This window comes from Triticum dicoccoides, chromosome 1A (genome assembly GCF_002162155.2).
Source record: "Triticum dicoccoides isolate Atlit2015 ecotype Zavitan chromosome 1A, WEW_v2.0, whole genome shotgun sequence".
Lineage (NCBI taxonomy): Eukaryota > Viridiplantae > Streptophyta > Magnoliopsida > Poales > Poaceae > Triticum > Triticum dicoccoides.
This window is the reverse complement of record NC_041380.1, coordinates 496,161,577-496,177,923: the sequence shown is the minus strand read 5'-3', so window position 1 is coordinate 496,177,923 and position 16,347 is coordinate 496,161,577. Positions and strand designations below refer to the sequence as shown.

The 16,347-nt window shown below is 46.7% G+C and overlaps 1 protein-coding gene and 1 non-coding gene across 2 annotated transcripts; one reads left to right on the top strand and one right to left on the bottom strand.

Annotated features, from left to right (window-relative positions):
* Positions 1-12,074: 12,074 nt before the first annotated feature.
* On the top strand, positions 12,075-12,147 carry TRNAK-CUU. Its single transcript has one exon. It is a non-coding gene; the product is annotated as a tRNA-Lys (tRNA).
* Positions 12,148-12,625: 478 nt separating this feature from the next.
* Positions 12,626-16,308, bottom strand: LOC119282363 (kinesin-like protein KIN-10C). Its single transcript, XM_037562615.1, has 13 exons — positions 15,985-16,308; positions 15,605-15,770; positions 15,302-15,502; positions 15,034-15,205; positions 14,742-14,947; positions 14,366-14,670; positions 14,194-14,279; positions 13,668-13,882; positions 13,537-13,583; positions 13,400-13,421; positions 13,246-13,314; positions 13,120-13,158; positions 12,626-13,011 (listed from the first exon to the last, which is right to left on the bottom strand). The coding sequence occupies exons 1-13, from the start codon at positions 16,158-16,160 to the stop codon at positions 12,967-12,969; spliced, it is 1,749 nt and encodes a 582-aa protein (XP_037418512.1). The 5' UTR covers positions 16,161-16,308; the 3' UTR covers positions 12,626-12,966.
* Between the last annotated feature and the right edge of the window lie 39 nt (positions 16,309-16,347).

Below are 16,347 nucleotides of genomic sequence, written 5' to 3'. Positions count from 1 at the left end.
ACTAGGAGTACTAGTAAAGTACACAATAATATAACGTATATTCAAAATACCTCTATCGACCTTGCCAGCCTTCTCATCTACCAAGTATCTAGGGTAGTTCTGCTTCAGTGACCGTTCCCCTCATTACAGAAGCACTTAGTCTCGGGTTTGGGTTCAACCTTGGGTTTCTTCACTAGAGCAGCAACTGATTTGCCGTTTCATGAAGTATCCCTTCTTTCCCTTGCCCTTCTTGAAACTAGTGGTTTAACCATCAACAATTGATGCTCCTACTTGATTCTACTTTCGCGGTGTCAAACGTCGCGAGTTGCTCAAGGATCATCATGTCTATCCCTGATATGTTATAGTTCATCACGAAGCTCTAATAGCTTGGTGGCAGTGACTATGGAGAACCATCACTATCTCATCTGGAAGATTAACTCCCACTCGATTCAAGTGATTGTAGTACTCAGACAATCTGAGCACATGCTCAACGATTGAGCTTTTCTCCCTTAGTTTGCAAGCTTAAGAAACTTGTCAGAGGTCTCATACCTCTTGACATGGGCACTAGTCTGAAATCCCAATTTCAGTCTTTGGAACATCTCATATGTTCTGCGACATTTCAAAAACGTCTTTGGTGCCACAATTCTAAACCGTTAGCATTACGGACTGAACTATCACGTAGTCATCAAAACGTGTATGTCAGATGTTTCCCAACATCTACAGACGACGCTCAGCACACCGAGCGGTGCATTAAGGACATAAGCCTTCTGCTCAACAATGAGGATAATTCTCAGTTTATGGACCTAGTCCGCATAATTTCTACTATCAACTTTCAACTAAATTTTCTATAGGAACATATCTTAAACAGCAGAACTAAAGCGCAAGCTACGAGATAATTTGCAAAGACCTTTTGACTATGTTCATGATAATTAAGTTCATCTAATCAAATTATTCAATGAACTACCACTTAGATAGACATCCCTCTAGTCATCTAAGTGATACATGATCCGAGTCAACTAGGCCGTGTCCGATCATCACGTGAGACGGACTAGTCATCATCGGTGAACATCTTCATGTTGATCGTATCTTCTATACGATTCATGTTCGAGCTTTCGGTCTTCCATGTTCCGAGGCCATGTCTGTACATGCTAGGCTCATCAAGTCAACCTAAGTGTGTTGCGTGTGTAAATCTGGCTTACACCCGTTGTATGCGAACGTTAGAATCTATCACACCCGATCATCACGTGGTGCTTCGAAACAACGAACCTTCGCAATAGTGCACAGTTAGGGGGAACACTTTCTTGAAATTTTAGTGAGGCATCATCTTATTTATGCTACCGTCGACCTAAGCAAATAAGATGTAAACATGACAAACATCACATGCAAATCATAAAGTGACATGATATGGCCAATATCATCTTGCGCCTTTGATCTCCATCTTCGAGGTGCGGCATGAACACCATCATCACCGGCATGACACCATGATCTCCATCATCATGATCTCCATCATCGTGTCTTCATGAAGTTGCCTCGCTAACTATTACTTCTACTACTATGGCTAACTGTTAGCAATACCGTAAAGTAATTACATGGCGTTTTCATTGACACGCAGGTCATAAATAAATTAAGACAACTCATATGGCTTCTGCCGGTTGTCATACTCATCGACATGCAAGTCGTGATTCCTATTACAAGAACATGATCAATCTCACACATCACATATATCATTCATCACATCCTTCTTGGCCATATCACATCACATAGCAAACCCTGCAAAAACAAGTTAGACGTCCTCTAATTGTTGTTGCATGTTTTACGTGGCTGCTATGGGTTTCTAGCAAGAACGTTTCTTACCTACGCAAAACCACAACGGTGATATGCCAATTGCTATTTACCCTTCATAAGGACCCTTTTCATCGAATCTGATCCGACTAAAGTGGGAGAGACAGACACCTGCCAGCCACCTTATGCATCAAGTGCATGTCAGCCGGTGGAACCAGTCTCACGTAAGCGTACGTGTAAGGTCGGTCCGGGCCGCTTCATCCCACAATGTCGCCGGATCAAGATAAGACTAGTAACGGTAAGCAAATTGAACAAACCATCACCCACAACTGCTTTGTGTTTTACTCGTGCATAGAATCTATGCATAGACCTAGCTCATGATGCCACTGTTGGGGAACGTAGCAATGATTCAAAATTTTCCTACGTGTCACCAAGATCAAACTAGGAGATGCTAGCAACGAGAGAGAGGGAGTGCATCTTCATACCCTTGAAGATTGCTAAGCGGAAGCGTTACAAGAACGCGGTTGATGGAGTCATACTCGCGGCGATTCAAATCGCGGAAGATCCGATCTAGCGCCGAACGGACGGCGCCTCTGCATTAAACACACGTACAGCCCGGGGACGTCTCCTCCTTATTGATCCAGCAAGAGGAGAGGAGAAGTTGAGGGAGAACTCCGGCATCACAACGGCGTGGTGGTGGAGTTTGTGGTATTCCTGCAGGGCTTCGCCAAGCTCTACGGAGGAGAAGGAAGAGTTGGAGGAGGGAGGGGTTGCGCCAGGGAAGGGGTGCGGCTGCCCTCTCTCTCCCTCACTATATATAGGGGGAAGGGGGTGGAGGAGGCGCCCTAGGGTTCCTTAGGGGAGGGGCGGCAGCCACAGGGAAAACCCTAGATGGGTTTTGGGCGCCCCCACCCCTAGGAAACTTGCCCTCAAGCCGGGAGGGGTGGCTGCCCTAGGGGAGGCGCCCCCACCTCTCCAAGTTACGTGAGATGGGGTGGGAGGGGCGCACAGCCCCTTAGTGGGCTGGTGTGCCCCTTCCCCTTGGCCCATAAGGCCCCCCAACGCTTGCTGGGGCCTCCGAAACCACTTTCGGACACGCCGATCGTCACCCGGTACCCCCGGAACAATTCCGGACTCCAATACCCTTCGTCCAATATATCGATCTTCACCTTCGGACCATTCCGGAACTCCTCGTCATGTCCGAGATCTCATCCGGGACTCCAAACAACCTTCGGTAACCACATACTATTTCTCATAACAACTCTAGCGTCACCGAACCTTAAGTGTGTAGACCCTACGGGTTCGGGAACCATGCAGACATGACCGGGACATCTCTCCGGCCAATAACCAATAGCGGGATCTGGATACCCATATTGTCTCCCACATGTTCCACGATGATCTCATCGGATGAACCACGATGTCGGGGATTCAATCAATCCCGTATACAATTCCCTTTGTCTATCGGTATGTTACTTGCCCGAGATTCGATCGTCGGTATCCCCATACCTCGTTCAATCTCGTTACCGGTAAGTCCCTTTACTCGTTCCGTAACACATGATCATGTGGCTAACTCATTAGTCACATTGAGCTCATTATGACGATGCATTACCGAGTGGGCCCAGAGATACCTCTCCGTCACACGGAGTGACAAATCCCAGTCTCGATTTGTGCCAACTCAACAGACACTTTCGGAGATACCTGTAGTGTGCCTTTATAGCCACCCAGTTACGTTGTGACGTTTGGCACACCCAAAGCATTCCTACAGTATCCGGGAGTTCCACAATATCATGGTCTAAGGAAATGATACTTGACATTAGAAAAGCTTTAGCAGACGAACTATACGATCTTGTGCTATGCTTAGGATTGGGTCTTGTCCATCACATCATTCTCCTAATGATGTGATACCGTTATAAATGACATCCAATGTCCATGGTCAGGAAACCATAACCATCTATTGATCAACGAGCTAGTCAACTAGAGGCTTACTAGGGACATGTTGTGGTCTATGCATTCACACATGTATTACGGTTTCCAGTTAATACAATTATAGCATGAACAATAGACAATTATCATGAACAAGGAAATACAATAATAACCATTTTATTATTGCCTCTAGAGCATATGTCCAACAACATCATGATGGCCATCATCCACTTTGCGAGTCTCCATGCCTCTCATTTTCGTTGGTTGAACTCCGCAAATGTCGCCCTTGTTCTGAAGAAATACGGCACCGAGGACATCACCGACTACCGCCCCATTAGTCTTATTCATGTCGTTGCTAAGGTCATTGCCAAATTGATGTCCAACAACCTTGCCCCTCACATGAATGACCTTGTCTCACAAGCTCAAAGTACATTCACTAAAAGAAGGTCCATCCATGATAATTTCATGTATGGGCACAACTTCGCGCGGTGACTCCACCGCAAGAAAATCCTGGCACTTCTTTTCAAGCTGGACATCAAAAAAGCATTTGAATCTATGAGCTCGAACTTCCTGCTTGATTTGCTCCAACACCTTGGTTTTCCCCCTCGATTTTTAGGCTGGGTCTCGGCTCTCTTGTCTATGGCTTCTTCGCGTGTTCTGCTCAACGGTGTTCCTGGTACCCCAATAAAGCTTGGGTCTGGTTTGAGGTAGGGGGACCAACTCTCCCCTCTCCTATTTGTGCTTTCCATAGATCCATTACGCCACATCCTTCGAAAGGCTACTGAGCATGGAAAGCTGCATCTTGTCGGTGGACAAGCCATGGATATTAGGGCATCCCTCTACATGGGCGAAGCAACAGTTTTTCTTGCCCCATCAAGGACGGCGTCAAGTTCTTTGTTGACACTTTGAAGCGCTTTGGAGAGTTTACTAGACTGATCACGAATTGCAACAACAACCTTGTCGCTCCGATCCGTTGTGAAAACATGGACCTCATTGACATCCTCCAACCTTTTCCGGCCAACCTCTCTTCCTTTCCAATGAAATACCTTGGTCTACCTTTGTCAGTCAAGAGACTGAAATGGATCCACTTCCAACTGGTTGAGTATAAGATTACTGCCCAGCTTGCCCCTTGGATGGGAAAACATGTAGCTTCCCTTGGAAGGGTTGTGTTGGTTAAATCCATCCTTTTACTTCATGACAACGCAAAATCTTCCGGTCAAAGTGTTGAACAAGATTGATGCCCCAAGGCAGGCGGCGGGGTGCCTCAAGGTAACTACATGCAAATGCAAGATTAACTGGGATCAAGTGTGCAAATCCAAGCTCCAGGGAGGCCATGGTTGTTGGGGAACGCAGTAATTTCAAAATTTTCCTACGCACATGCAAGATCTATCATGGTGATGCATAGCAACGAGAGGGGAAGAGTGTTGTCCATGTACCCTCGTAGACCGTAAGCGGAAGCGTTATGATAACGCGGTTGATGTAGTCGAAAGTCTTCACGATCCGACCGATCCTAGCACCGAAGGTACGAAACCTCCGCGATCTGCACATGTTCAGCTCGGTGACGTCCCGCGAACTCTAGATCCAACTGAGTGTCGAGGGAGAGTTTCGTCAGCACGACGGTGTGATGACGGTGATGATGGAGCTACCGGAACAGGGCTTCGCCTAAGCACTGCAACGATATGACCGAGGTGGATTATGGTGGAGGGGGGCACCGCACACGGCTAAACAATGTCAAGTTATGTGTTCTAGGGTGCCCCCTGCCCCCGTATATAAAGGAGCAAGGGGGAGGCCGGCCGGCCCTAGGGTGCGCCAAGGAGGGGAGGAATCCTCCTCCTAGTAGGAGTAGGATTCCTCCTTTCCTAGTCCTACTAGGAGGGGGAAGGGAGGAGTGGGAGAGAGGAAGGAAAGGGGGGGCGCCACCCCCCTCCTAGTCCAATTCGGACTCCTCAAGGAGGGGTGGCCAGCCCTAAGGCCCCCCTCCTCTCTCTCTCACAAGGCCCATGTTGGCCCATTAGTTCCCCCGGGGGTTCCGATAACCCCCGACACTTCGATAATTATCCGGTGACCTCCGGAACTCATCCGGTGTTCGAATATAGTCATCCAATATATCAATCTTTATGTCTCAACCATTTAGAGACTCCTTGTCATGTTCGTGATCACATCCGGGACTCCGAACTATCTTCGGTACATCAAAACACATAAACTCATAATACCGATCGTCATCGAACGTTAAGCGTGCGGACCCTACGGGTTCGAGAACTATGTAGACATGACCGAGACACGTATCCGGTCAATAACCAATAGTGGAACCTGGATGTTCATATTGGCTCCCACATATTCTATGAAGATCTTTATCGGTCAAACCGCATAACGATATACATTGTCCCCTTTGTCATCGGTACGTTACTTGCCCGAGATTCCATTGTCGGTATCTCAATACCTAGTTCAATCTCGTTACTGGCAAGTCTCTTTACTCGTTCCGTAATGCACCATCCCGCAACTAACTCATTAGTCACATTGCTTGCAAGGCTTTATAGTGATGTGCATTACCGAGAGGGCCCAGAGATACCTCTCCGATATACGGAGTGACAAATCCTAATCTCGATCTATGCCAACTCAACAAACACCATCGGAGACACCTGTAGAGCATCTTTATAGTCACCCAGTTATGTTGTGACGTTTGATAGCACACTAAGTGTTCCTCCGGTATTCGAGAGTTGCATGATCTCATAGTCTGTAACGCCCCGATTCCGATGCGCCAGGTGTCTTCCAGTTATTCGCTGTTGTTGCCATGTCATTTGCTTGCGTGTTGCATCTTGCCATGTCATCATCCGCATTGCATCATCATGTTTTCAGAACCTGCATCCGTCCGGGTTTCCCCAGTTCCTTCCATTGTCCGTTCTGAGCCCAACCACACTTGCACGCGCCCGCGGCATGTCCGAAATATTATTTTATAAGTGGCCGGAAAATGTTCTCGGATTGGGTTGAAAGTTGGCATGCGGTGTTGTTATAGTGTTAGTAGGTCTCCTGCCAAGTTTCATCGCATTTGGAGTTCATTTGATAGCCCAACCGTTAAACTACAGCGGCAGTATAGTTGGTCAAATCGTCGGACGTTTTCAGTCTCCGGAAATAGTCGCCGGGCCTGCCTATCTTCTCTTCTCTCAGCTCGAGACCGTCTACACAGCCCACTACCTACCGCCAGGTCCAACCTAACCTCTCTCGTCAGCCCGCGGCCCTCCTCGCGCGCGCGCCCGAAAGCTGTCCCGGACCCGACCCGGACTGTCGCTATCGTTGTGTCCGGATCATCCCCAAACATCTACAAAACATCACCGTTTTCTTATTTGGACTCTCTAGCTATTTTATTCGCGACCATCCAATTTTGATCGGAGGTTCCAGATAGCCCCTTACCTTTTTCACCTGATGTATATATTTGGTCCAACCCTAAAAATTAGGAGGCCTTGTCCCATCCATCCTTTTCCTTCGCGCCGCCGCCGACCCACCTGGTCTCCTCCTCGTCTTCCCCACCTAGCCAACCAGCTTCCTTCTCGGATCCATCGCCGCCTCTCACCTTCTCCGCCTCGTTTTTGGCAGCTAGCCAACCAGTGCCTCCCCTCGATCCAGCCGTCCAGGAGGATGTTGCCGTGGTCACCAGGCACATCTCCCCGACGCCTCCTTCTCCCCATGTCGTTTCCCTCTGGATCCCTCTCTTTCTCACCTAGTTTTTCCTCTCTCTCTCACTCTGGTTCACAGGGACGTCGCCATGGCCATCGCGTCGACGTGTGACCACCGAAGCTCCACCGGCGACCAGAGCCACCGGCCGCCCGAGCCTCGTGCGCTTCTGCCTCGAGGATCTCCTCGTCCCCAACCAGGACGCCATGGTCGGCCTCCTCTGTTCGAACCGCCGTCGCCCCATTCTTCTTCAAGCCGTGGTCGTGCTGCCGCAGAAGTGCCGCCATGGATGCTCGAACCTCCCTCTGCTTCCCGCGTGGGACGACCCCAGCGCCGTGCCCCTACTTTGCCTCGAACAGTTGCAGCGCCACACGCCTCCTGCACGCGCGCACGCACATCCCGAGCTCCCTGGCTCGATCCTGTCCCCGTTGACCGCGAGCGTCGGCTAGGTCTTAGCCGTGCCAGGCCTAGCTGCCTTCCCTCCAACTAATGGGCTAAGCCCATGGTGAGAACACCCCTGGCGCCCCACCCCTTTTTTTCCTGTTGTTGGGCCAGCAGATCCGACCCAGTATCTATTTTTTTTGAGGCTTTGCGAATTTAGCTATTATCCCAGGTTTTGCAGTTTTATAGAAAACCCCTTGCACAACATGCATATAATAACTCACAAACGGTGCATCATCTTAAAACAAACTTTATATGAAAGATGCTTAGAATTTTGTGTAGTTTCATAATATGTCATTTCCATCCATGTTTAAAATGTTTAAACATGCTTTTTGGTTAAATTTGTCCCTATGCCATGTTAAAATGATTTAATTCATAACTAGATAACCGTAACTCGGAATTTAATAAACTTTATATGTAAATGAGGTGGAAAATGCCTAGTTTAACATGGTGGCATCACTTTGCATGTTTAACAGCTATAAAATTGTTTTTAGGACAGAATAGTACCAAACCTAATATATGCATATGGGGATTTACCGGAATTGTTGTCCGTTGCTTCCGGCCTCATTTAAACTTGACTAGATAGGTAGTTTTATTTTGCTTCACCCCCTTGCCATTTTAATCAACATTTAATCTTGTTGGGTACCTAAAAGAGAGAGAACTAAATAAGTCACGTGGTGTTTCATCAATATGCAACGGAGTTGCATATTGAGCTCCACTTAATTTGTAGGATTTTTTGTGCACTTTGCCATGCCATGCATATTTAAACTGGACATGCATCATACTTGATTGTGCATCATGACATGATTATGTGATGGTTGTTTACTATGTTGTTTGCTCCTTTCCGGTGTTGCTTCTTTGGGTTGGTTCCGATAACGTCGCGTTTGTGAGGACCCGTTCGACTACGTCCGTTTGTCTTCTTCATGGAGTCGTTCTTCTTCCTTGCGGGATTTCAGGCAAGATGACCATACCCTCGAAATCACTTCTATCTTTGCTTGCTAGTTGCTCGCTCTTTTGCTATGCCTATGCTGCGACATCTACCACTTGCTTATCATGCCTCCCATATTTTTTAACCAAGCCTCTAACCTTTGTCCTAGCAAACCGTTGCTTCGCTATGTTACCGCTTTGCTCAGCCCCTCTTATAGTGTTGTTAGTTGCAGGTGAAGATTGGAGTTGTTCCTTGTTGGAACATGGATATTTTGTTGGGATATCACAATATCTCTTATTTAATTAATGCATCTATATACTTGGTAAAGGGTGGAAGGTTTGGCCTTATGCCTGGTGTTTTGTTCCACTCTTGCCGCCCTAGTTTCCGTCATATCGGTGTTATGTTCCCGGATTTTGCGTTCCTTACACGGTTGGGTTATAATGGGAACCCCTTGACAGTTCTCCTTGAATAAAACTCCTTCAGCAAGGCCCAACATTGGTTTTACCATTCGCCACCTAGCCTCTTTTTCCCTTGGGTTAGGCCAGCCCAAGGGTCATCTTTATTTTAACCCCCCCGGGCCAGTGCTTCTCTAAGCGTTGGTCCAAACTGAGCGATGTCCGGAGCTACCAGGGGCAACTCTGGGCTGGCCCACCCGACGTCTGGCTCATCCTGTGCCCCGAGAACGAGATATGTGCAGCTCCTATCGGGATTTGTCGGCACATCTGGATGGCTTTACTGGTCTTATTTTACCATTGTCGAGGATGTCTTGTAACCGGGATGCCGAGTCTGATTGGATTGTCTTGGGAGAAGGAATATCCTTCGTTGACTGTGAGAGCTTGTGATGGGCTAAGTTGGGACACCCCTGCGGGGATTTGAACTTTCGAAAGCCGTGCCCGCGGTTATGGGCGGATGGGAATTTGTTAATGTCCGGTTGTAGAAAACCTAAAGCTTACCTTAATTAAAATGCACCAACCGCGTGTGTAACCGTGATGGTCTCTTTCCGGCGGAGTCCGGGAAGTGAACACGGTGTTGGAGTTATGTTTGACGTAGGTTGTTTTAGGATGACTTCTTGATCATAGTTGTTCGACCGTGCTTTTTCCTTCTCTTCTTGCTCTCATTTGCGTATGTTAGCCACCATATATGCTAGTCGATTGCTGCAGCTCCACCTCATACTTTTACCCTTACCTATAAGCTTAAATAGTCTTGATCGCGAGGGTGTGAGATTGCTGAGTCCCCATGACTCACAGATACTTCCAAAACCAGCTTGCAGGTGCCGATAATATCGTGCAGGTGACGCAGCTGAGCTCAGGAGGAGCTCGATGAAGATCTTGTCCTTTGTGTTGTTTCGTATCAGTCGATCAGTAGTGGAGCCCAGTTGGGACGATCGGGGATCTGTGTAGCACTTGGGGTAGTCTTCTTTTATTCTGGGTTCCGTAGTCGGACCTTGATTGTATCTGGTTGATGTAATGCTTTATTCATGTAATTGTGTGAAGTGGCGAGTGTAAGCCAACTATGTATCTCTTTCCCTTATGTATTACATGGGTTGTGTGAAGATTACCTCACTTGTGATATTGCTTTCAATGCGGTTATGCCTCTAAGTTGTGCTTCAACACGTGGGAGATATAGCCGCATCGAAGGCGTTACATAGTCATAGGAACATGTATAAGTTATGAAGAAAGCAATAGCAACAAACTAAACGATCATCGTACTAAGCTAACGGATGGGTCTAGTCAATCACATCATTCTCCAATGATGTGATCCCGTTAATCAAATGACAACTCATGTCTATGGTCAGGAAACATAACCATCATTGATTCAACGAGCTAGTCAATTAGAGGCATACTAGTGACACTCTGTTTGTCTATGTATTCACACATGTACTAAGTTTCCGGTTAATACAATTCTAGCATGAATAATAAACATTTATCATGATATAAGGAAATATAAACAATTTTATTATTGCCTCTAGGGCATATTTCCTTCAATGGTATCTTAAATCTGAAAAAGTTTGTTGTTGCCTTCCGCATTCGGTGGTTGTGGTTCGAATGGATGGATCCAATTAAGCCTTGGGTGGGGCTAGGGAACCCCTATAACAGTGCTGACCGCGACATTTTTGTGGCCGCTACCAAAGTGGAGATTGGTGATGGCCTTCGTGCTTCTTTCTGGGAGTCAACCAGGCTTGAGGGGCTAAAGGCCATAGATATTGCTCCCTGCATCTTCTTGCTGTCTAGAAGAAAGAACTGCTCGGTCCAAAAGACAATTCACAACAACTTTTGGGTTTCCCTAATTAACATTGGTGCGGGCATATCCATTCATCATCTAACCGGGTTCTTCAATCTATGGGAAAAGCTCTCCCTCATCAACCTCAACCCGGATAGGGCGGCTACCATCTCCTGGGAGCTAACAAATAATGGTCACTACTCTGTTGTGTCGGCCTAAGAGGTCCAGTTCAGGGGCTTAGTTGACACGAAACTTGTGCAGGTGGTCTGGAAGAGTTGGGGCCCTCCAAGTTTCTTGCTTGGCTTGTTATCAACAACATGATTTGGATGGCGGACTAGCTACAGCGACGAGGATGGCCTAATTGCAACCTTTGCCCCCTCTGTAAACATGTTCAAGAATTGGCGGCACACCTTCTCTTCCAATGTAGATACACAGCTAGAGTTTGGGGTTTCAGCAAGGTTTGGCTTGGCCTTCATGACATAAACCTTCTGGAGTGGGGTCACATGAACTCAGTTAAAGATTGGTGGAGCCTCAACGCGACCAGGAGGACGCAGCCCAAAAGGATGCTCATCTCCCTCATGCTACTCGAAATACGGAAGGAACAGAATGAAAGGCTGGAGTTATTGTCGCCAGAATCAAAGAAGAGTGTGATTGACGGTGTCTCGCAGAAGCAAAGCATTTTCCTAATTCAATGCCGCAAGAGTGGTGTTTTGTAATTCGGCCTTTGGCAACAAACTCTAAACCTTCTTTCTTATTAAATGAAAATGGCAAATCTTTTGCCGAGTTTAAAAAATAAGTACCGATATGAATTGTTTTTCCGTGTGAGGAATGTACTCGAACAATAGATTTGTGAGGCAGCAACTGGGCTGTGGAGCAGAGGATAGATGTTTTGCTCATGTCTCAAGCTGTATGTCTAGTCTACGAAATTCCTTGCAAACACGGCAAGGCTACTTCCGGTTGCACATACCGTGCGTACTCCTTTTGAGATGCCAACAATATTCAGTTTAAGCATTTGCATCTTCAAGGACATCAAATTACGTTATCTTGGTGTTAAAAAAAATCTTTATCTTGGCTAAATTGCTGACGCCTTAGCTAAGTAATCTAAACGTAGAAAATGTAATATTTGCGTGCAGCCCGTCTAGCTCAGTTGGTAGAGCGCAAGGCTCTTACCCTTGTGGTCGTGGGTTCGAGCCCCACGGTGGGCGTCTGTGTATTTTTTGTTGTTTTCATTATTTTCGGTAACATTGGCTTTGCTTGCTTCAACTCATACTAAAAGTTTTTGTATGGACTACAATCCACGCAGATACATTTTTACAAATGCATCAAAACTAGCGACATATCTTTACGAATTACATTTGTTTGCTTCAACTGATACTAAAAGATTTTGTATGCAATATTCAGAAGATTTCCTAAACATGTTTAGAGAATACAATCCACAGGGACACATTTTTACCACTGTATATCTTTACAAATTAAAATCCAGGGATATGCATCAAAACAAGTACACAATCATGCCATGGATTCTTACAAATATGCAAACCAGGCAAACTAATGCTTGATTAGTAGACACCCAAAAAAACTAATGCTCAAAATCTTCTGTGAAACATGCAAATCATCTTCACATCGAAATAGTTCACGCACACGGTTTGCCAAGCAGAACTCATTTTCAGTTGCTCGTGCATGGAAGCTAATATGCAAGCCATTCAATATATCAGATTCCAGAGAAAATTTGCATCACATCAAGAAGACAAACCATTCAGGAAGACAAATTACAAGAGAAAATTTGCAAAGGGAAAATTACAAGAGAAAATTGCAACAAGACCCATTGCCCTAGCAATAGCATCAGCAGCAGGCCGACTGTTAATAGTACAACTACAACTATGTCAACGACAGGCTGACAGTTCACAGTACAGGTACAACCCCATCCATTGGGTCACAGATGGTGAACAATATGACCCAGCATCTCCAAGGTGGTAGAAACGGCAGTCCATTCTGTGTTTTCAGGCAAGAGTCCATTCCAGTGATCATTTGAAGATTCCTGTGGCTGTTTTCCGCAGGATGTCTTGGATCTGTTTGATGCAGTATAGACAAGTGTTTAAGAGCGCTGTTTGTGCACATATATTGTACAAGAAAGAAAACAAGAATGTGTCAGAAAAGAAAGTCAGCAGAAGCGTTACTTGTTTCGTTGATAGACCTATATTCCCCAAGTCCGAAAGCTGCCAAATCACATTATGTTAAAAAGCTGACAAATACAGGTGACCTTCACATTCAGTATTAAGGATTTCATGGTACAGAAATCTTACAGATTGGAATGGTCTGGGCGAATCCTCCCGGAGCTCAAGAATGTACTCCGCTCTCTTTTCACCAATTCCCTGAAGAAGAAATGGGAAACATTAGTAGGAAAAGGACATGCCGCTATACCATCCATTAGATTATTATGAAATATAAGGACCATACTTTTAGTTGCTGTAGCTCTTCCCTGCACCCATGGATAGGCCGAGTGAATAATTAGAAAGGATAAAAAGATGCCTTGTGCGTTTAACAGAAGCCAACTACATAAATGAACTATAAAAAAATTGAGAGTTTGAACTTACTTGTTCGCAACATTTAAGAACTCGAGATATTGTTGAATAAGAGATTCCTGCGTAACATAGAGATCTTTAGAAATAGGTACTGAACTAAAACAGGTTGCTGATATATGAAATAGGAGAAAAATCATGCAGACCTTTAGGTTAGATCCAAGTGCATTAAACTTATCAAGAGGTGTACCATCTGGATTCTTCTCAACTATGTGACATGCTCCTATTGGAGTTTTGGGCTCCAATGGAGGGTAATTGACATTACAAGGAGTCATCATGTTTGGAGGAATGGGAGAAAGAGCTTTCCTAAAAGGAGATTCAGACTTGTCCTCTTTGCAAGGTGTTAACGAAGGGGGTACCTCTGCATAAAACATGTCATATGGCTCAGACTCTAAAATGGAAACATAGATCAAGTTCCGAAGTTATACAACAAGCAAACGACAAGTAGATTGTGCACGCTTACTTTTAATTGAATAGCTACCTTTTGTAATTTAGACAGTTTCATTTCTGCATAAGTCCATTGTTGGTGCAGCTATCGTTTTATATGTTTTTTTTGCTCTTGTGTGTTCATTAGAGTTTTCCTTTTTGTTTCTTGGCTTACTGATCTTCGTACATTCAGAATCTATATCCAACACAAATATAAAACTCATCTGCATATTTCAAACAACACACCTTTCTTAGTTGTCTTTGCTTCATCTCGTGAGCTTGGCTTTGGTGTGTTTTCAACTGCTGTATGGACTGCTGAATCAAAAAGTACCCTGTGCAACAGAAGATAAAATAGCTCAGAGCTTGTAATTTCAGATGGTCTATGTCAGACTTGCAGAGCCAAATTGGAGACACTGACTTTTTTATCTTAGCACCGTCTTGGTCCGTTGCTTTAGCTCTTCCAGACACCCGGGCAGATAGCGGTTGTTTCACATGGCTCATGGAAGAAGGAGTCCTCCATCCGGTTGGGGAGAAAAGTCCATTCATTCTTTGGGTGCTCTTAGTTTTCCCCCTTGATTCCAGCCACAACTGCAATTTTGCTTCCATGTCCACCTTTACTTTTGGAGTGTGTTCCTTGCTTGCTGAAGCCATGTTGGTCACCATATGTCCTGAACGAGCAGCCATACCTATTGTGTGGACTGCCTCCTGGTATACCACAGGATTCTGTGACAAATGAAAAGCAATCAGCATGGATTTATACTCTGTGGGATGAGACATCTTGAGCAGTAACTCACCAGGCAAGCTATCATCACAGCACGGCTATTGCCTCCTAGAGAATCTTGCAGAATGCGGGTCAATCTACTCTCTCTATAAGGTACCCGTGACTCATTGTTTTTGAGAGCTGAAATGACATTAGACAATGCAAACAGCGATGAATTGATTTTAGAGCTTTCTTGAAGGCGGATCCCTTCATTGCAAGCCCTTCTATTGTCCTCATTTCCTGAAATGAAACCAACACAGCATGTCTTAAACTGGATGTCCAAAGCTTTATACGTTATATCCACCTTATTGCAGGGGGGGTCGTACCAGCAAGGTCGATGAGGTTAAGCTTCCCTTTGACAGTATCATTACTGACCCTTATAGAAACCACAGCGTGGCTTCTACTTGAAACATCGTTCAGGCCTGTGTGGGCGGCTTTCCTCCTCTGCACACCTATCGAGTAGACTTCCTGAAACTCCTCCATGGATCGCACGGGGACCTTAAACAATGAAAAGACAACAGTAAGCGCACTGCCTAAGGTACATTCCAGCAAACACGTAGACTCAAGGATGATGACCAAGCGCCAGCACATTACCCAAGCCAAGCCCTTGAGCTGCAGGTTACCAAATTTGTCATCCAGTGCCATGATCTCCTTCGCCTTGGGCTCGAGCAAGTCATAGCACCGTTCCATGTACACCTCGTAGTATGAGATCTCGACGGAGCACCACGTGCCGGTACAGCGCGCCAGGATCGTCGCGACCGACAAGGGGATGAGACCCGGCAGATCTTCGCTGCCCTGCGTGGCAACAAGGTTTGTTTCAGAAATAGGCTCTCAGTGTGGCAGTGCGACATTTCGACAAACAGGTTATGGGCAAGGCCGGGAGAATGGAGTGGGCACCTGCATGGTGTAGGTCTTGCCGCTGCCCGTTGCCCCATAGGCAAACACGGTCGCGTTGATGCCCTCGAAGATGCCCGGGATCAGGGCGCTGACCTCCTGGTCGAATACGTCGGAGACCCTGTCCTCCTTGCCGAAGTAGGCGTCCACCTTGTAGCACTCGCTCCGGCTGCATGGATCAGGAACAAATCGGATTACCAGAGGAAGGATCACGGAACAGGCGAGCAAAAGAGGCAGAATTAGCCGTCGGCGCAGCTACAATAGGAGTTAATCAGATCTCGAATCGTGTTACATTTCCCTGGCGGCTGCACCAGGAGGGAAGGGAGCTGCGAATTTTAGGAAATTAGAACAGGAACGTCTCCGAGGGTTCTAGAAGTGGGTACCTGGTGTGCTGATCCTTGAGCTGGACGGTGACCTCGCCGCCGGGGTGGTCGCCGATGAGGGAGACGCAGGGGGGCACCGCTGCCGAGCTGGCCTCCGAGGGGAGGAGCGGGCGCACCCGCAGCACGACGCGCACTGGCTGCGAGGAGGAGGAGGATGAGGAGGCGGCGCTCGCCATTGGGGAGAGGCTACGCGGTACACGGGACGGGGCGGGGTCGAAGGCGCGGAGTAGATCGGGATGAGGCGAAGAGCACGGTGGCCGTTGTGAAGCTGCCGGGGAAGCGGTTCGAATTTGAACACGGGAGGCGGGTCTGACGAGGAACGCCTGGGCGCGGTGAGCACGCGAGTAGCTCGTGTGACTCGTG

What these genes read in the sequence shown, in the direction of transcription:
- LOC119282363 (XM_037562615.1), bottom strand. Translation starts at nt 16,160, where the DNA reads ATGGCGAGCGCCGCCTCCTCATCCTCCTCCTCCTCGCAGCCAGTGCGC. An exon ending in GCAAGACCTACACCATGCAG is followed by an intron (nt 15,503 to 15,604) that starts GTGCCCACTCCA and finishes GTTGCCACGCAG; the next exon opens with GGCAGCGAAGATCTGCCGGG. An exon ending in GACGGTGCTAAGATAAAAAA is followed by an intron (nt 14,280 to 14,365) that starts GTCAGTGTCTCC and finishes TCTGTTGCACAG; the next exon opens with GGTACTTTTTGATTCAGCAG.